The sequence below is a fragment of the Aquarana catesbeiana genome, linkage group LG05 (assembly GCF_042186555.1).
Source record: "Aquarana catesbeiana isolate 2022-GZ linkage group LG05, ASM4218655v1, whole genome shotgun sequence".
NCBI lineage: Eukaryota > Metazoa > Chordata > Amphibia > Anura > Ranidae > Aquarana > Aquarana catesbeiana.
The window spans coordinates 438451218-438472990 of NC_133328.1; the positions used below are offsets into that span (position 1 = coordinate 438451218).

General features: G+C 40.7%; 1 protein-coding gene across 2 annotated transcripts in view; it reads left to right on the plus strand.

Moving 5' to 3' along the window:
* The first annotated feature begins 3925 nt into the window (after window positions 1-3925).
* LOC141145026 (CD226 antigen-like) overlaps window positions 3926-21773 on the plus strand; it is a 157626-nt gene continuing 139778 nt past the window's right edge. For both annotated transcript variants that reach the window (XM_073631269.1, XM_073631270.1), the window contains exons 1-2: window positions 3926-4045; window positions 4217-4546. In XM_073631269.1, the coding sequence (XP_073487370.1) occupies window positions 3931-4045; window positions 4217-4546 (445 nt within the window). In that variant the 5' untranslated portion in view covers window positions 3926-3930. The remainder of the gene's footprint in view (window positions 4046-4216; window positions 4547-21773) is intronic.

Genomic DNA, 21773 nt, shown 5'->3' on the forward strand with positions numbered 1-21773 from the left:
GGCGGGGACCACGGGGGCTGAAGAGCACAAACAGGGGCAGAGAACACGGGAGGCGAACAGCACTGCAGCACTGGGGGGCGGAGAGTACAGAGGGGAAAGCACAGAGGGGCTGGAATGCATAGGGGGCTGAAGAGCACTGGGGGACCTGAGAGCACTGGGAGGGGCTGGAGAGCCCTGGGGGGCCAGAGAGTAAAGAGCGGCTGATGAGCACAGCGGGGCCTGAGAGCACTGGGAGCGGGCGATGAGCACTGGGGGGGCTGGGGAGCATGAGGGGGCGATGAGCACTGGGGGGCTGGAGAATATGCAGGAGAGATGAGCCCTGGGGGGGCTGGAGAGCACGGAGGGCTGGAGAGCACTGGGGGGCTGGAGAGCATGAGGGCGATGAGCCTGGGGGGCGATAAGCGCTGGGGGGGCTGGAGAACACTGGGGGGCGGGAGCACTGGGGGGCCAGAGAGTACAGGGGGCTGATTTGCACTGGGAGGGGCTGGAGAGCTCTGGGGGGGCCGGAGTGTTCAGGGGCTGGAAAGCAATGGGGGGGTTGATCACTTGGGGGGCTGGAGAGCAGTGGGGGAGCCTAAGGGCATGGGGGGACACCTGAGAGGGAGCCTGAGAGCAGTAGGGGGCAGTAGAAAGAAGCTGGATGGGAGAAGCAGCTGCATACACAGTAGAATTAATCTCTTTATTTTTCTCCTACAGCCTCTTAGAATTGTGCTTGGTAGAAGATCCTCTCATTAAAGGGTTCCTGATCATCAATGCTAGAAAGGAGCCGTAATGGAAAAGGTTTCTTATATGGGACCTCTCTACAGCATTGCAAGCTCTCTGAGAGAACCCTTTGAACCTATGGAGGACTGCTCAATTAAACTGTTGACACTGCAAATGGTGCTCCTGGTTCCCTAGTTTCAGCTAGAAGAGCCGGTGAGATTCAAGCCTTTTCTAGCGCAGAACCTTACTGTACTATCCTATCAGTACTCTTTGTGGAGATCCAAGAAATGGTAAATAAGCAGAATATAACCAAATAGACATCAGAAGATGCTTACTGTATTAGTGTACATTGAGCGCACCAAAGAGTGGAGACTATCCATCAACATTTTTATTTTCTGGTCCTAAAAAAAGGAACACGTGCCACAAAACTACTATTGTCAGGTGAATGAGAACTGCCATAGTAGAATCCTATTGGGCCTGCTCTTGAACACCAATAACAGGCATTATGGCACGTTCTACTAGTTCTTTGGACACTTATTGGTTGAAAAGGGCAGGGGCCCCAGTGATCCAGATCTGCAAAGCTGCCAGCTGGTCCAGTTTTCAGACATTTGTGCATAGCTATCGATTGAACCTTCTTTTCCAGATGTGACCAGATGTGTGGGAGGAAGGTGCTCCAAGCAGTGGTACCTTCTAACAGGTATTTCTAACTTGTCCTCTCATAAGTTGCCCTGGAAGATGATTTAGAAAAACATTTATTTACCTCTTAACAATTTCCAGGAAGGCGTTCGTTCCCACCCTTGAGTTATCGTTGTTTTTTTCCTTAAAATGATTTGCCTCCGGTTATTGTGTACAACTGAAGGTTTGGGGCTTGTCCCAGGCTTTTTATCTTAAGGTTTAACATGTGTTTCCTGATTAGGTGGGAGGAGCATCTCTCTCGTAAGCCATCCTGGAAGATTCCTGGAGATTGAGTTAACAGGTAAATAACAGTTTTTTCTAGGTGCCACTTTCTGTGCAAGGCACAATGAGAGCTGAGCCAGCTGGCATCTGCTTGTTTGTAAATAATGCCATTTAGTCACTATGGCTCTTCTAGTGACCACATGATGTGGAATCATCTAAAAAATAGTAGCTGATAGGGTAACTGTCAGATACACAACAGTTGAATGTTCAGCTCTATTAACATGTATCCTTGGCACAGGCATGATTAATGATAATATACATACTGCACTATGGAATCATTTTAATCCATCTGTTTATTACCATAACAAAACCTTCACACACAGCAGAAACTGACTGTAAATATGTCTGTCCTTTTAACCAATTACAGTATCACAAAAGTGGGTACACCCCTAGGTGAAAAGGTCCAAATTGGGCCCAAAGTGTCAATATTTTTTGTGTGACCACCATTATTTTCCTGCACTGCCTTAACCCTCTTGGGCATGGAGTTCACCAGAGCTTCACAGGTTGCCACTGGAGTCCTCTTCCACTCCTCCATGAGGACATCACAGAGCTGGTGGATGTTAGAGACCTTGCGCACCTCCACCTTCCGTTTGAGGATGCCCCACAGATGCTCAATAGAATTTAGGTCTGAAGACATGCTTGACCAGTCCATCACCTTTACCCTCAGCTTCTTTAGCAAGGCAGTAGTCATCTTGGAGGTGTGTTTGGGGACATTATCGTGTTGGAATACTGCCCTGGGGCCCAGTCTCCAAAGGGCGGGGATCATGCTGTGCTTCAGTATGTCACAGTACATGTTGACATTCATGGTTCCCTCAATAAACTGTAGCTCCCTAGTGTCGGCAGCACTGGTGCAGCCCCAGACCATGACAGTCCCACCACCATGCTTGACTGTAGGCAAGACACACTTGTCTTTGTACTCCTTACCTGGTTGCCTCCACACACGCTTGACACCATCTGAATCAAATAAGTTTATCTTGGTTCCAGTAGTCCATGTCCTAAGTCTACTTGTCTTCAGCAAACTGTTTGCGGGCTTTCTTGTGCATCATCTTTATTAGAGGCTTCCTTCTGGGATGACAGCCATGCAGACCAATTTGATGCAGCGTGCGGCGTATGGTCTGAGCACTGACAGGCTGACCCCCCCACCCCTTCAACCACTGCAGCAATGCTGGCAGCACTTATACATCTATTTCTCAAAGACAACCTCTGGATATGACACTGAGCATGTGCACTCAACATCTTTGGTTGACCATGGCGAGGCCTGTTCTGAGTGGAACCTGTCCTGTTAAACTGCTGTATGGTCTTGGCCACCGTGCTGCAGCTCAGTTTCAGGGTTTTGATAATCTTCTTATAGCCTTGGCCATCTTTATGTAGAGCAACAATTCTTTTTTTCAGATCCTCAGAGAGCTCTTTGCCATGAGGTGCCATGTTGAACTTCCAGTGACCCGTAGGAGAATGTGAGAGCGATGACACCAAATTTAACACACCTGCTCCCCATTCACACCTGAGACCTTGTAACACTAACGAGTCACATGACACTGGGGACAGAAAATGCCTAATTGGGCCCAATTTGGACATTTTCATTTAGGGCTGTACTCACTTTTGTTGCCAGCAGTTTAGACAATAATGGCTGTGTGTTGAGTTGTTTTGGGGGAACAGCAAATGTACACTGTTATACAAGCTGTACACTCGCTACTTGTAACAAAGTATAATTTCTTCAGTGTTGTCACATAAAACGATATAATAAAATATTTACAAAAATGGGAGGGGCGTATTCACTCTTGTGAGGTACTGTAGCCTCAATTGAATTGCATAATACTGCCAACCTCAACTATTTTCAGGAAAGGCAAATGTTTTAGCAGACTTGCAGTGGGGGAGAAAAGTACAGGGAGGAACTCTCAGTTGTGATGTCCTGTTATAGTCAAATGGGCAGGCAGGTGACATAGAAAGCTGCAGATCAGAAAGTGCTGGCTCTATCCAGGTGAAACCGTGCTACAAGGATGTTGAAATCACAAAGATGGCCGAACAGAATTGCAAATATTTTGTCATGTAAACAGTCCATATGTATATGCAATATAGTGTAATAACTGTGGCTTTAGCTGGTTGGCTATAGATCTTGTGTTAAACAAAGACCCATTTACGTAAAAATGTTGAATATATCTGCTAGATACTTGTAGACTGCTATAGCAATTTGCAACAAAGGGCACAGTAGTAAAAAGACACCATCCTTTCCATGCTGATCTCAATACTAATTTTGGAAACTAGATAGAGGAAATGATCTTGCAGCCTTTCAAGACAGAAAAACTATTTTCACTTTCTTGCAAATGTAAAGAGCTCATGCTTAAGAAGATGCTGTTTTTTGCTGGATTGATTCTACTGCAAGTTAAAAGTAAGAAATACGCACATGTAAATTTAAACTTAGTTATTAATTACAGTTAAATGTCATGTTTGATGTAATATCTGTATTCACTGAGCATAGTGGACTGCAATACACAAACTAAATCCATTATTGGGTGCTGTCGCTGTATAATTTCAAACATAATATTGCTTTTATTTTTAGATGTTCTTCTTGAAGAATTTGTGGATACGAAAGTATTACTCAGAAAGAGAATAACTTTGGACTGCATATATACTAGCAATGAGACTTTAATTCAGGCTTCCTGGCAGAAATGGAATGGATCATCCTGGGAACTAATTGTTTCTACTCATAAGACTTATGGAACATATATTTCAGAAAATTACAAGGGTAAAATTACATTTGTTGAAAATTCATCATCAGACTTTTCTTTAACTTTGGAAAATGCGTCAGAAGAAGACACTGGCACCTATCTGTGTAAATTTACTGTCTTTCCAATAGGTACAGTGCAGAAAAGGATAAGAGTCCAAGCAGGTAAGACTTAAGTCTATGTAGTGATGATACATAACAAGGCTACAGTTATTACATGACCTTTTCCTATTTGGAAAAGTACTTAATTTGCAATCAAAATAATTTAAATTCTGGAAATAAATATATAGTAATATAACACCCTAGTTTTATGCTGTAAAGTGATTTTTTACTTCCATAAAAATAGAAAAAAGTTAGTTAATACATTAATGTGTATCTTGAGCCAAAACCTCTCTCAGGTCTGTATTACTGCCTTTGGCCACACTAGCAAAATTTACCCTCTATATTTGAACGGATGACCATTGGGACAAAAAGTGATGGGCAATCCAATATCTTACTGGTATCACCCATGCAGGAGCTGATAGGAAATCTTCCAATGAGGACACCTGCTTTGGTGGCATCAGTCTAAGAAAATAAAACTATTCATTTTGGAGAGATTTCATCTTAATTTACTTTGTATTTCTGGTCCAAAAGTGAACTTTGAACACGTTTTGGCTAGGTATACTTTAATTGTATTACTTTTTTGTTTGGGCTTTGCTGTGAATCCTATCATATTGAAAAACTGAGGTTCAAAACAAGTTTCATTCATCTGCCTGGAGACCATTTCATACTGAAAAATGATTACAGCTTTTTTTTGTTATATCTAACAAATAAATCCAACATGTCTACAGCTTTTGAGATCTCCTAAATTAGCCATACTTTTAATTGCAGGTGTCAGCTTTTAGTAAAAGTGCAAAGCCCTTACAGTGAAAGATATACACTTTAGGTAAATCAAGTAACCTTTGAGGAACACAGGAAGTGTTAAACCAGTCTAAACTTTTGCATCAAAAAGGTTGGAAAGGGGGAAAGGGTTGGGGGGATAGGGAACAAGGAGAACGTGAGTATCACCTGTACTGGGTCACGATATTCGCGAATACCCGTACGTTGTGCTTAACCCGTTAGGGTATTGTTGCTGTAACCATATTGATCACTATGAAAAGAAGGGAGGACAATAGAGGTGGGTTTTAAAAGGGCTTACTCTGTGCAACAATGTAGTCAATGATCTTAGTTATTAAAATAATTCAGTTTTATTCAATCAACTTAACATATAAAATCGCATCTGAAATTCAATACTGTAAAAGGACACAACTACAATATATATGCGGCCGCTGGTAACAAGACAAACGGGACAAACATTACAAAAGACAACATATAAAGCTGCCCAATCAGGGCGTATTGCATTATGCCTCGGTGACCATTGAGAACCGTCAATTAGCCAAATAATGGTGTATAGTAACCCCTAGGTTAAATATTCTATGTCATTTGGATTTTTAATTTACGGTCATACGTGGCATAATGCAATTAAGGGTGGAGGGTGTTGTGTAGGGGAGGCACCTGTGATGAACCTGGGTAACAAAATGCTATTCCTATTCACATCTGTTGGATTGGGATTTAGATTTGAATAAGACTCCAAAATCAAGTGAAGAGGGGTAACGACAATTCCTCCTGTAAGTGAATAGTGGCTGAGTAGCAATTAGTATGTCATTAGTCAATCCTTATCCGAAGTATACAGGTTCCTGATTCAGACAAATATCAAGCAGAAAGTAGGATCATAGGTATTCAGTCAGCACTTACTAGTGGATGTAATTAGAGACGGTTACGCTATGCAGTGTGATATTGCAACTTGCAAATAGAGTTACTATAACACTCAATCATATTGAAGTGGCTGTACGTTACCATCTACATCATAGTTGCAAAACTCCTGGGCGGTGTGATCCTCTAAGCTTAGATGTCAGTGCATCCCCTGTCCCACATTGGGAGTCCTTTAGGTGGCTGCTGGGCAAGACCGTCAGTGCTGGTATGGTGGCTCCTCAGAAGCTTCGGCTGCGGTAATCCCAGTACTGAAGAGTTCCTAAATCAGTGTGATGTCCGTCTGGTATCTGCCGCTCTTGGAGCCCACTGCGATCGAAAAGTCCCTGCTACGATTAGCTGCCGTACACTCTCCTCTATGCCCGTAACGCATAGACTGGGCAGCGTTGTGACGTCAACACGTTTCGCCGTGGTTCACTGACGTAGCTTCATCTTGGACGTCCAAGATGAAGCTACGTCAGTGAACCACGGCAAAACGCAAGTTGCAATACCACACTACATAGCGTAACCGTCTCTAATTACATCCACTAATAAGTGCTGACTGAATACCTATGATCCTACTTTCTGCTTGATATTTGTCTGAATCAGGAACCTGTATACTTCGGATAAGGATTGACTAATGACTTACTAATTGCTACTCAGCCACTATTCACTTACAGGAGGAATTGTCGTTACCCCTCTTCACTTGATTTTGGAGTCTTATTCAAATCTAAACCCCAATCCAACAGATGTGAATAGGAATAGCATTTTGTTACCCAGGTTCATCACAGGTGCCTCCCCTACACAACACCCTCCACCCTTAATTGCATTATGCCACGTATGACCATAAATTAAAAATCCAAATGACATAGAATATTTAACCTAGGGGTTACTATACACCATTATTTGGCTAATTGACGGTTCTCAATGGTCACCGAGGCATAATGCAATACGCCCTGATTGGGCAGCTTTATATGTTGTCTTTTGTAATGTTTGTCCCGTTTGTCTTGTTACCAGCGGCCGCATATATATTGTAGTTGTGTCCTTTTACAGTATTGAATTTCAGATGCGATTTTATATGTTAAGTTGATTGAATAAAACTGAATTATTTTAATAACTAAGATCATTGACTACATTGTTGCACAGAGTAACCCCTTTTAAAACCCACCTCTATTGGGTTTGCCCCTTCCCCCACTCCCTTCTTTTCACAGTCTAAACTTTTGCCTACAGGAGGATTGGAAACTGGTAAACACAAATTGTAGGCCACCTCCAGGACAACTCCTCCTACTTACCAGCATGTCTGCTTTTTTGCTAGTGTCCTATGAGGAAGGACATCTTTTCTCAGCTCCACTGACTTAACACTGTACCTATTTTTTAGCAACTTTTTTATTTTCAGTTACAACAGGTAGCTATAGAGGGTCTCTCACTTTCTCACCAATGCCTGACAAAGTTGTACTCAGTCTCGACTTTTGATCTTACTGTGACTGGACCCTGCTGGATCGGGCATTGAGGGGTGAGCCTGGAAGTGACCCTCAGGCATTGAACACCCTTGAGTGCTTCAGGCTAAGTAAACTGTTGAGAACTTTCCAGGTTTAGAGTTGTTAGCATTTATTTTGCACTTGTTCCATCTCTAGGGAGTCACTTCTTGTGAGTGGGCTATTCTGGCCAGGCAGCAGGAGCTCCCTTATTCCTGTTAGTTGATTGGCTACTATTTTAAAACTCCTGCCAGCTTGCTTTAGAAGAGGCTATGGGGCTGAGCAATGATGTCACCTCTCTGAATGAAGTGGCATGTGGGCACTCTATGGCCTCTTTCCCATAAGACAAAGTCAAGGAAACATCTTCCTGTTGCTGCTCTTGCTATGAAAGCCACATGGAACATTTTCCCTAGATTTTTTTTCCTACTGCCCACCTGCAATAACATTTGGTAACCTCTGGTCACTTGACCCTCCACTCTTGAGCATTATCTGCTAGGTACCAGCTGCCTGGGTTCCTTGAGTGCTCCAGGCCTAACCTCCTACCTCGAGCCAGTCCATTGCTAACCACACTTATGGGTGCAACAGGTTTCATTTTAAATACAGAGGGACAGTCCAACTCTTCTGGGTATTGCTGTCCACTAACAGGTCAGGGTCTGCCTGCTGTATGATCCTTGGAAGTGCTAACACATGTAGCAAGGATTCATGTTATCTATTAGTGTCCCCTCTTAAGAATCCCTTCTGGCTCCATCAGGAATTGCTTGGTTTACTCCCCTGTTGAAGGGAGTTTTTATCACAGTCATGCATGACTTTATTTTGCAGATTGCCCAGCTTATCGTTGACCCTGATGGCAGAAGCCACAAATGCACCTTTCCCTGCAGCTTCAGTGCCTGATCTGTGTTTTCAGCCTTGGCTATTTCTGAGCCTCTAGCTGTGGAAACTCTAACCTTACCTTACCTTTCATACAAGTACTCCAACGATAAGAGACTTTAAGCCCTTTCTAGGGCCATGTTCTCTTTGGCGGGTACCACCTTGCACCCAGTTCTGGTTCTAGTTCTGTTATGCCAGACCTTGTATGACTGTGTCAAATTCCTTAAGTGTATTGAGACTGATTCTGAAATCGAGTCACAGATCACTGAATGCATTGACCAAATGTTTTTGTATTTACAAGCTTTCCACTTGCTGGATACTTTTCTCTTACTGCCTCAAATAGGTCTTTCTGTCAGTGCACTTGCACAGGTCTCTGGACCTCACTTACAAAAAGCATTTATTTTGCATGGTCTTCAAGGGGCAATGTCTCTTTGGATCTGTGTTGGATGCTGACATCAAGGATGCTACTGGGGATAAAAATACCCACCCTGCTCAGTTGAAGAGGCCCGAGGAGCTGACTTGCAAGTCCTCCACTCCTTCTCAGAAGTATCCTTTTTGCTTACCTACGCTCTCAACTTCCGCATCAAGACCTCCCAAACTTGGCTTCATTCTACCCACTAGACAAGGCATTCCAAGTCTGCCAAATCCACTGACAAGCCCTCCTTGGCATGAAGCTGCACTCCCACTTTCCAGAGTGGGATGACATATACTGGCCTTTTGCAGATGCTTGGAAGTCTTGCATTCTCAATGCTTGGGTACAAGAGGTGTTTACTCAGTGTAACAAATTTGAGTTTTTTCCATGTCTCCTCCTTGCTTTCTCAATTTCTCAATCTTCCAGTATTTACTCGGTGCCTGACCCATCTCCATCTTGTGCTCTCTGTTCTCTTGGATCAAGGGTTCATTGCCCCACTCTCTGAGGAGTGCTTTTAGAGGTTTTACTTCAACCTATTTGCTATTCCCAAACCCAAAGGGGGCATTTGCCCAATTCTGAACCTCAAAGCCATAAATGCTTAAAATTGTTTTAAAAAATCTCAACAGAATCAGTGAGATCAATTATTGCCTCTCTGAATAGTTGCATAGTTAGTCTGGTTGAAAAAAGACACAAGTCCATCCAATTCAACCAATAGAAGGGAAAAAAATATATACAATCCTATACCCCCAGTTGATCATGAGAAAGGCAAAAAACCTCCAATAAAGCAAGATTCAATTTGGTTCAGCAGGGGAAAAAAATCCTTCCCTGATCCTCCAAGAGGCAATCGGATGTTCCCTGGATCAATTTTACCTATAAATATTAGTATCCAGTTATATTGTGTTTATCTAAGAAAGAATTTCAGGCCTTTCTTAAAACAATTTACTGAGCTAGCCAGAATCACCTCTTGAGGGAGTCTATTCCACATTTTCACAGCTCTTACCGTGAAGAAGCTTTTCTGTATTTGGAGATCTCTTTTCTTCCAGATGTAAAGAGTGCCCCTTGTCTTCTGTGATCTCTGTGTGCCTCAAGGGACTTTTTGGCCCTTCCGTTTGGGCTGTCCTCTGAACCTTGGCTGTTCACCAAACTGCTTGTTCCAGTGTTCCTCTTACACGCTCGAGATATCCTGATTATGGGCTACCTGGATGACCCTCTCTTGGGGGAACAGTTGGCGAGGGCTCTGAAAGATAGTGTGCCTCAGAATGTCCAGATGTTGGAGAGGTTTAGTTAAATCTTGAACCTTCAAAAGTGATTGCGGTCTCTGGACTGTTGCTTGGAATATCTGGGGTGGGTCCTAGACATTTGCCACAATTTTTCTTCCCCAAGAAAAACTTCAGAGACTCTCCTTCTCGGTTTGTGTCTCCAGTCATGGAGTCATATTACTTTCTGCTTCTTCTTGAGGGTCTTGGATCTGACACCTCTCTTCCTTCAAGGCAGTTCTGTCTGCCTAGTTTCTTTCAAGGAATCTGCAATGCTACATTCTGTCATGGAACAATTAGTTTCGGTCTCTAAACAGACTGATTTTTTTGATACCAAAGACCAGGCCAGCCTTGTCCTGCTGGTTTCAAGATCTTCTAACAATGGACACCAGCCAGTCTGGCTGGGGAAGAATCCTGGGCATTCTTTCAGTGTAGGGTTGTTGGTGGAATCTTTTCTTCTATATAAACATCCTGGACTTTCAGGTGATATGGCTGTCTCTTCTGTGTTGATTTGACATAGTCTTGGGTCCTCGCTCTAAATTCAATGTACTTTATTGACTATTTAGGGTGTAACATGTTCAGCATGCACCCCTCTCCCTCTGACACCCCCCTCTCCGTGACTGCAAGTGAGAGATCTTTTCCCCACACCTGATGTCACAATTTTAAAACATGGCTTCCGTGCAATACTACAAGCACCATCAGTCATTGCGGCCGATGGTTTGTAGTTCTCTGTGAACTGTTAGGGCACTGGTGAGTGTCCTCATAATTCATTGATCTACCTTCTTTCAAGCAACTGCCTGCCTGTATTGGAGGTGCAGGCAAACTGCTATCTTGAGAGTCTGTCGGAGCTTGACATTACACCCTTTACCTGCATAAGTGCATTTTTTTTCTTAGGGCCTGCTTATTCTTTAGGATACCCTGTACCCCCAATAGACATTGGAATTGGTGACATTTATGAAGGTCACCCAGTATCCTATATATGACACTCTCACTTCATGCATTGTACTAAAGTGTTTTCTCTAGTGACCTCAAGAAGATTTAATAGAATTTTGGTCCTTTTGCTGGACACAGTCCAAGAGTACATGTGGACAGATTAAAACTTTTTGGGATTGTTCAGTAGCTTGGTAGGTTTGTAAAAGACCAGGACACCTTAAGACACCCAAAGGAGAGCAACAATGCGGCATGCATAGTGCACTGTGGCTAATGGTAGGTGTGGGCAAATTACATTAACAGTGAAAGGGGCTTAAAGGGGAATGGTTAAATAAAACCCAAGCCTCCTTGTACTCATTTAATATGCTTTGTTTGCTGTGCCACAAACAAGAGTCTAACAGACTTGTAAACCTCAGCACGATAATTTTAAAAAAATAAAAAGCTTCTATATTACATAAAATTTTGTCCACACTGAAAATAGTCAAAAGAAATGGTACTTTGTCTGATCCTCCCTTAAAGAAGAACTTCATTAAACTAGTCAGGGACTGTCCCGATTGAGACAATGACCACCTTAGTCAGAAGTATGTAATCTACAATGTAATGTCCAGTATATGGTGCAAGATTCTGTAGGGCACATAGTGCAGAGGTCACGCTATGCAATGCAAAGGGTGCAACAATCAAGATTATGTAATGCACAGAGTGAAGGGATCAGGAGTAGGTAACACACAGTGTGCAGGGTTCATGAATACATAACACATAGAGTGCAACAGTCTAAAGTACTTAAAACACCATATGCAGGGGGCAGGAGTGTGTAATCTGCTGAGCACAGGGGTCAGGGGTATATAATACACGGAGTGTAGGGATCATAAGTGAAAAACAAAGAGAGTGCAGGATTTAGGGGTATCTAATGTACATAGTGCAAATTCCCCTTACAGGCAATATTCTCACCCACTTTCCCCTCTTATCAAAAAAGCCCTCCTCCCCTTAAAATAATCCAGCATTAATCTGCATGCACCCAACTTCCCAAGCACAAATTTCCTCTGCAAACCAACATTCACCCCAAACAAAAATGTAGAAACTACCCTTAATGCACAATACATAACTCCCCTGCGCTAAAAGCCACCTAGAAAAAAAAACCCCTCATGTCATTGTGTCCCCCAGTAATATTCCTCCTCCATTCCTGAAGCTACAGACCTCAAGCACTGTGTGGCAGAATGCCAGGAAGTCTTCCCCCCTCATCTAGGGACATGTCATAGCTGACGAGGAGTCATGGGGCAGCTTTTCCCAGCTACAAATTCTATAACTCTGACAGGCAACTTGCAGGAGAGATGCTGACGGTTGCAGTGGCTGGTGACCAAAGCATTGGGGACTCCAGGACATATGCCCTTGGTGCCTGGTGCTACCATTCCATCTGTTCATTTTTCATTCATCTTTTGATGAATGAAAAAGGGGCAAATACATGTAAATGGATGATGATCATCCAATTATATCTGTGTCCATCAGGAAGCGGACCTAAACAGATGTAAGTGGATAAATGGTCCGTTTTTGGATCTGTTTTTGGACCTGTTTTTGCATTGGTTGTTAGGATGCCGGTGGGTGCAGGCTATTGACAACCAGTGACTCATCCCTGCTGTCAACACCATGGATTAGTAATTGGTTGTTAAGGAGCCAGCACCTGCTGGCTTCCTGACCCCCGCTGACAGCAGAATGTAAACAAAAGAGCTGAAAATAAAAAAAAGTGTAAGTTGCCCACAATACACACCAGGCCCTTCAGGCCTGGTGTGTATTGTGGGCAACTTACAAAAAAATGTTGTAGCAGGCTGGTTTTTATTTTTTGTGTGGGTCGTTTTTTTAATAAATTGAATAAAATAACTGTGTTCTATGTTTATTTACACTTTTTTTATTTACACTTTTGTTTGGGAATGAGTAGCTACCCCCTGCTCCCCTACAACCACCGGGCCAGGGTTGTTTGGGAAGGGCCCCTTGTCCTCATCAACATGGGGACAAGGTGCTTTGGGGGTTCCCCCCCCATATCAAGGACAGGTGGCCTGGTATGTTTCAGGATGGGGGGGCCGCACACCCATCCCCCTATTTTCCTGGCCTGCCAGGTTGCATGCTTGGATAAAGGTCTGGTATAGATTGATGGGGACCTCACACATTTTTGTATTTTTTTTTTTATTTTCATGTTTTTTGTTTACATTTATCTGTCAGCGGGGATGACTCATCGTTGTTAGGAAGCCGACTCCTTAACAACCAATGCAAAAACGGATGCAAAAATCGTTCATTTGTCCATTTACATTCATTAAGCCCTGCATCCATTTTTTAAACGGAACAAAAATGGAGACTTGATCACCGATTTACATCTGTTTGCCCATAGGAATGCATTGCTGTCTGTTTTTCATCTGTCAACAAATGATGAAAAACAGACAGATTGAATGCACGTGTGAAAGAACCTTTAGGATTGATAATCCCACATAGGATGCCCATAATTCGGAAACTCTGTATTGTTTGATTTCTGACACAGGCATTGTGTTGGTAGGTCTTGGAATTACACATCCCAGTTTTATTCCCTCCTCCCTTGTTTGTAGGAAGACTTGTGCTGTGATTCCTGGCAGAAGTGCCTACTACTTTACACATACGTGTTTATTCAATACTAATAGAGCAAATCTACATTCCTAGTCACGCCAGTTCTGGATCACAGCTTCTAGTTTCTCTCTCAGCACGAGTGGAACGCACGCCAGTTTGGACGTGAGCCCAGCGGTGAGCAGCCCCCATATCGCAATTAATGCAAGCTATCCTCAATGCCATGCTAAGGCACCTACGGACCCGACGCATTACAGATTACGGTAAATTCCCGCTGACAGTGGACGTTTACCACGTGATTGCTCTGTCAAAAGACGAAGCGATCACTTGTAAACAAACTGTCGTCATGTCCGGTTCCTCTCTCCCCTCTCTATACCGATCAGTACAGTGTGAGCGGAGAGGGGAGAGATCGGGTACAGCAGCGATGTGGGCTGGATCTGTAATGCCCACAGGGCTGCTCTGTGCCCATTGCAGCCTCATCCATCCATCCTCAGCCATCTCAGCAATACTCATCCATCCATCCATGCTCAGCCATCCATACTCAGCAATACTCATCCATCCAGCCATACTCAGCCATACCCAGCAATACCCAGCCATACCCAGCTATACTCAGCCATACCCATCCATACTCAGGAGGAGTAGGAGAATCTATTCTGGGGTGTAATTTTTGGTATGTACATGCTATGTGTTAGAAATAATGTATAAAAGGACAACTTTGTGTTAAAAAAAAAAAAAAAAATGCGTTTTCATTTTCTTTCCACATTTTCCAAAAACATTTTTGGGGTGTTTCCATTGTCCTGGTGCTCCAGGGCCTTCAAAAGTGTAAGAGGTAGTTAAGAAATTATATGTGTAATGATTAATGGTAGTTGTTAAAGGTAGTTAAAAAATGATATGTGTAATTTATACTCCTAGAACGCTTGATGGTGCTCCCTGCACGTTGGACCTCTGTATGTGGCCATGCTGTGTAAAAGTCTCACACATGTGGTATCACCATACTCAGGAGTAGTAGAATGTTTTTTTGGGGTGTAATCTGTGGTATGCATATGCTGTGTGTGAGAAATAATCTGCTAATATAACAATTTTGTGAAGAAAAAAAAAATCTTGATTTTGCAAAGAATTGTGGGAAAAAAATTACAACTTCAAAAACTCACCATGCCTCTTACTAAATACCTTGTTATGTCTACTTTCCAAAAAGGGGTAATTTGGGGGGTATTTATACTTTTCCGGCTTGTTAGGGTCTCAAGAAATGAGATAAGCTTGCACTACCCCCCGAAAGGGGTTTAACCACTTCAGCCCCGGAAGATTTGGCTGCTCAATGACCAGAGCACTTTTTGCGATACGGCACTGCGTCACTTTAACTGACAACCCAAACACACATGTATTACACAGGTTATGAGGCTAATTTAATGCCGATAAGGTACTAAGTGAGTTTAATTACCACTTTAACCAGTGGCAGAACCTGTGTAATTTATATATAAGTTCGGGATCAAAGGGATGAGGTGGCAACCCTACTGACAGGGTTTTTTTTTTTTTTTAAAGTAGAACTAAAGGCAAAACATTTTTCATTTTGAATAAAGTAAGAGAGGGTTATAACCCCTGTTAGTTTTTTTTGTGTCCTCTGTGTCCCATTGGGGAGATTTCCCTTCATGTTCTGTCCCATAACCAAAACAGCAATGAAGAGGAAATCTCTCCGAAGTAAGGAAATCCTTTGTCTTTGACATTTATTTTAATGTTCAATTTTGGGGATAACCGTAAATGGGACAAATATGGTGACTCTCCCTAATGGGGGCACAGATAGAAATAAAAACCTGACTGTTCCAATACTTCTCCATTCTATTCAAAAGTAAAAAAAAAATAAAGTTTTACCTTTAGTTATACTTTAAGCACAGTCCCATTTCATCAATTTATCCATAATAACTAGCAAATCAATTCATGCTTTTACATTTTCAGAGATGTCTTCCTTTTTATAAAGCATTATCAGTTTAAAAGAATGAAAGAGAAGTGTTTCTGCAGCATGAATAAATGTTAATGAGGTTGCTGAAAACTGACACACTGGTAAGATGAATGAGATAAGAAACAGATGGTGGTGATAGACAAGAGCTTGATGCAAATTTTGAGTTCACATACAAATTGTATATATAGGTGTGTATATAATTCTTTACACATTTTTGTGAAATTGAGTTTGTAAGTTAGTGAGATTGTGATGCATGTAAATAGTGTTCATTACCCATCCTATTATGGTTGTAGGAGATATTGATATGTCTAACGTGCCCAGTGGAAATGTTACTTTTACTTGTTTCCATGAGTATATCTGCAATTCTCTACTAAGCTAACAGAAAGCTCACATTGACAGCGTGGGCCTACTTTATTAAAGGTCCTAAGGAATAACTGTCTGTGCTGATCATAGCAGCCAATTAGATGCTTCTATTTTGATCTTCTATTCTGCGGTGGAATAAAAAGAGAAATATGACTGGCTGCTCTGAGCATATCTTTAGGACACCTCTGTTAATATGCAGAAACTGAGGATTGATGAAAAATGCCAGTGGACAGTGGAGACAGTATCAAAATGTGGCCTTGGAAGGAAGTGGTTCTACACTGTTGCTTCCCATGCTATGTCTTATTTATAGAAAAAAAAAAAAATAACATACTAAAACACAGTTTCACCATGATAAAACTAAAATGAGGAAAAAATAATAAGTTTAGTTTTCCTTGTCAAAAGAAGTTTATTGAGTATACAATGTTATAAAGATACATAAAGTAAGTTTACAAGGATCTATAAAGTAAGCTCATTGTTTTACAGTAGGGTTTATATAGGTAAATATCATGAAATTTCAAATATTAAACATTGGGTTCACGTAAACCTAAATTAAAGATATATATCATTTCCTTAGTTACTTTTGTAGGTATTTAAATGATTTATACCTACTATACATATTGTTTACAAGTAGAGTGTATATAGGTCAAATAAATTCTGATAATGAGCTTTAATCGTAAGGTGGAGAAAAGGAAAGAGAAAGAAGAAAAAGGGTTGAAAGGTAGAGGTATGGTCCACAAGGTTGTCCCGCTCGTCAGTTTATTATTCTTTTTAGTTCTCTTTGAAGCCTTAGAATGGGTGTCTCTGTAAGTCATTTAATCTGTTACCATGGCAACAGGACAGAGTCATTGAAGTTTGACAGGAACTGTTGTTTTATCCAAGGATGCCAAAGTTTTTCAAATTTTGGAATTTGATTTTGATCGATGGCTACCATCTTAGCATGGGACATTGTATTATTCATTCTGTGAATTGTTTCTGCTAGTACCAATGTAGGAGATTTCCATGCCTTGGCCACTGTTTGTTTTGCAGCCGTTATTAGTTGGATCATAAGTTTGAATTGAGAGAGTGTTAACCATTCCGGTTTTAGATTAAGTAAAGTTAAATATGGATCTGGTTGTATTATTTTTTTAAATATTTTAGATGCAATCACGAAGACTTCCTTCCAGAAGGTTTGGATTACTGGGCACGTCCACCATATGTGTAAATATGTGCCTATTTCTGGGCATCCTCGAAAACAAAGAGCTGAGGTATTAGGTGAATATTTTGCCACTCTAGCGGGTACAAGGTACCAGCGAGTTAGGACTTTATAATTTGTCTCCAGTGCTAAGATGTTGGGTGAAGATGACTTAGATGTGAGCCATATGTTAGACCAGTCCGTGTCTTCTAAAGTTCGTCCCAGGTCCTCCTCCCACCTCTGAACGTAAAAGGGTCTATTAAGATTTGCTACTCCATATAATTGATTATAAAGTGATGAAATTGTACCTTTAGCAAATGGATCTTTTGTACAGATTGATTCAAAAATGGATAATTGGGATAATGGTGTATCCCCCTTTAGGAATGGTGTATAGAAATTTTTGATTTGGAGATATCTAAATATCTCAGAGTTTGGTAGATCATATTTTTCTCTAAGCGATGGGAATGAAAGGAATGATTTAGATGCTATGAAGTCATTTAGTGTCTGAATGCCTGATGTTGTCCAAGCTTTAAAAGAATTTGGGTAGATCCATGCCGGATAAAAGGCCGGATTTCTGATAAAAGAAAGGAGAGGATTGTGTGGAGATTGTAACTGATATTTGGTTTTTAGTTTATCCCAGAGAGATAAGAAGTGTTTAGTTATGGGATTATGAATTTTAAAGCGGTCTTTAGGATCAAGCCATAATACATTTGATATTAATAGAGGGTCATTTTCTGAAGCCTCTATAAATACCCATAATGGGATTTCCTGTTTTGCATGATATTTGGACAGACTGGCCAAATGTGCTGCTCTGTAGTAGTTAGTAAAATTAGGGTATCCTAGGCCTCCTTTATTTTTGGGAAGATGTAGTGTGTGTATAGGTATACGTGGTTTAGAAGAGCCCCATATAAACGAAGTTGCTCTTTTTTGTACTATTCTCAAAAAATAGGAAGGAATTGGAATAGGGAGGACTCTGAATAGATAAAGCAATTTGGGTAGAATAGTCATTTTGATTGCATTAATCTTCCCTATCCAGGATAAAGGAAGTTGCGACCATTGTTTTATTAGATTTGTGATCTGTCTTAATACAGGAGGATAATTGGTTGAGAATAAGTCAGAATGAGATGCTGTTAAATGAATTCCAAGATATGGGATTGATTTTTCTGCCCATGTGAATGGGAGTGCAGCCCTAGCCGGGATCAATTCCATGTTTGTGAGTGAAATATTAAGCACTAGGCATTTCTTAGGATTAATCATAAGGCCGGATAGGGCTGCAAACCCATCAAGAGCTGGTATTAAGTTAGGACCAGAGACCTGTGGTGATGATAGAAAAAGTAATATATCGTCTGCAAATATACATAATTTGTGTGTAATACCTCCTACTTCAATGCCAGTTATAGTTTGGTTTGTTCTGATGTATTGGGCCATGGGTTCGAGTATAAGGGCAAATAATAAGGGAGATAATGGGCAACCCTGTCGGGTACCTCTTTCGATATTAAAGGCTTCAGATTTGTATCCAGCATATTTTATATAGGCTTTGGGTTTATTATATAATGCTTTGATCCATGTTAAAAAGTGGGGTCCAAAACCCCATTTTTGTAATGAATATTGCATATATTGCCAGGATACTGTGTCAAATGCCCTCTTAATATCGAGAGATAGAAAACATAAAGGGATTTTCCGTTTTTTAGCAATATGTGCCAATAACACTGCCCTGCGTATATTATCGCCTGCCTGTCTATTTGGCATGAAGCCTACTTGATCTCTATGTATTAATTTTCCTATAATGCTATTGAGGCGTTTTGCTATTATTTTTGCTAATAATTTAATATCGAGGTTTAACAGAGAGATAGGCCGATAATTCACACAGGAAGTATCATCAGAAAGGGGTTTTGGGATCATACAAACAATTGCCATTAGTGTTTCTTGCCGAAAAGAATGTCCATCTAGAAGTTTGTTAAAAGTTTCAGTGAGAATGGGAGAGAGTATTTCTGAGAATGTTTTATAGTATAAAGCCGAGTAGCCGTCTGGGCCTGGTCTTTTATTAAGTTTTAGGTCTTTTATGGCGTTAGCAACTTCATCTATAGTTATAGGCTCATCCAAACTGCTTTTTTGATTTTGAGATAACTCAGGTAAGGTTATTTTTGAGAAGAAGGATTCAGCCTCTGTAGGATTAAATTCATTGTTTGTCTTGTATAAAGTTGCGAGATGTGAGTGAAATTTATGGACTATTTTAACTGGATTACAAGTGTAAACATTTTTTGATAATTTCAAACGTATTGGTTTGAAAGATTTGTTAGTTGAATTTAATGCCCGAGCCAAATATGTACCTGGTTTGTTTGTATTCATGTAGAAATTGTGTTTGGAGCGTTTGAGGGATTTATCAACTGACTCCGTGAGAAATAGATCGTATTCCAATCTAGATTTTTCCAGATGAGATTTTGTACTCTGAGATAGATTATCTTGGAATGATATGTAGGCTGCATTAAAATTGAGTTCTAGTTTTTTTGCTAGATTTTTGCGTTCCCGTTTAAATAGTGCCATTTGTCTTTGTATTGTACCACGCAAGACAGGCTTATGAGCTTCCCACAGTGTTATTGGGGAGATGTCTGTTGTATTATTAATTGATATGTATTCCTTTAAAGCTTGTTCAATGGCCATCTGATGTAGTGGGTGTTTGAGCATTATGTCCGGTAAGTACCACGTTGGGTCATGCGCTTTTGGTATGGCTGAGGCTATAGTAGTGTATACCGCATTATGGTCAGACCACGGAATCGGAATTATATCTGATGCAATAATTTCTGGTATCATTCCTATTGTTAGAAAAATATGATCTATTCTGGTGAAGGTTTGATGAGGGTGCGAGAAATAAGTGAATTTCTTTTTCATTGGGTTACTTTCTCTCCATGAATCTACCGGATTGTATTTGGAAAGAAGTTGAGAAAAAGGTAATCTAGAGGTTATTTTGGATGGTGTAAAAGGTGATTTATCTAGAAATGGGAGGAGGACCTGGTTCGAATCCTCACACATTATCACTGTTCCTATTTTGTGTGTATTAATCACTTGTAATATATGTGAGAGGAATGGTGTAGGTTGTTTGTTAGGAGCGTAGTAGGAAATCACCGTGATTGCTGTATCCATTATATAACCCATGAGTATCAGGTATCTACCTTCTGGGTCTTTAATTTCTGATGATAAGGTGAATGGTGTGGATCGGTGAAATGCAATTAGAGTTCCCCTTTGCTTGGTACAGGCAGAAGCCGTGTAAATTTGTTGATAAAAAGGAGAAATATATTTTGGAGTAGAATCTTTGGTGAAGTGTGTTTCTTGGAGGCATACTATGTGAGCCTTCTTGTTATGGAAAGTACGGAAGGCTTTGGTCCTTTTTTGAGGGACATTTATTCCCTGAACATTCAGGGAAAGTATATTCAGTGGTGCCATGGCAATAGATCAAATAGTTTTGACTTACTTTTTGTTATGTAGAGCTGACTGCGCAGATCAACCTGTGTGGACTGAAGAGATGAATAGATAGAAAAGAAACCAGTGAATTCTGGAGTAAAGAGTAAACAAAAAACATACGAGATTATATGATACATTGTATAAATTATTTTTTGCAAGTAATCACAATTTACCCGTGAAAGAGAATAAATATCTCTCTCAGGGGAATAAGTGCCTTCGTCACACTCCCACATAATATGGTTGGGAGAATGAGGAGGGCTAATGGGGGTACACGGATCTTCCGCTTACAGGAGAGAAGTGCTATGTCAAAAGACATCAAAATGATGTTTCCTTAATTGGAGTGCAGAATATAGTTTTTGTTGAAATTATTTATTCCAGGGTGGTTGTATATGGTTAGTCTTGCCCTAGGCTAAATAATTCAGTTAGAAAGGTACTGTTAATAACTTTGGTATTGATGAAGATAGTTTGAATTATTTTGGGATTTTAACCCTTTTAGAGTAAACAATTACATATTTTATTCATACGTAACTGTTTAGATATGTTAACTCATAAAATTGAGGTTGTATTGCTTCAGATTAGAATAAACAAAAACATAATTCTAGGAACTAGTTAGGTAATAATATATTTGTTTTAAGAAAAGAAAGAAAAAGCTTCCATTACTTCTGGATTATTGAACATATTTGTCCTAAAAAGTAATAAATCTATTGTTATTACCTGATAATATATAACTGAACAAGAATTTCCTTATTTCACTTATATATTCTAAGGCTATATGAATCAGAAGTAATAAGAAATATAACTGGAATGTAACATGATCCCACACAGTGTGTGACTATCAGAATGCAGTTACATTCAGTTATAAATATAGGTTTTTTATAGAGAACCATCTCTTAGTATAATAAATGAAGAGATATCAGGAATTAGGATGTCAGTCCATTGAATCTTCTTGGTCCATGGATGATGTGGCATAACGGCCTCTTTTGTGAGAATGGTGATTCCCATTTTGTTCTGAAATTTTCTGGGTGCTGCCTGAAGGTGAAGATGATGCCATTCTTCTGCGTGTGGGAGTGTTGCTGCTTGTGGGTTCTGTCAGATTTAATTTTAAAAGGGTTTGTTGTAGTTCATCTGCTGATCTGCTTCTGTAAATTGTACCTT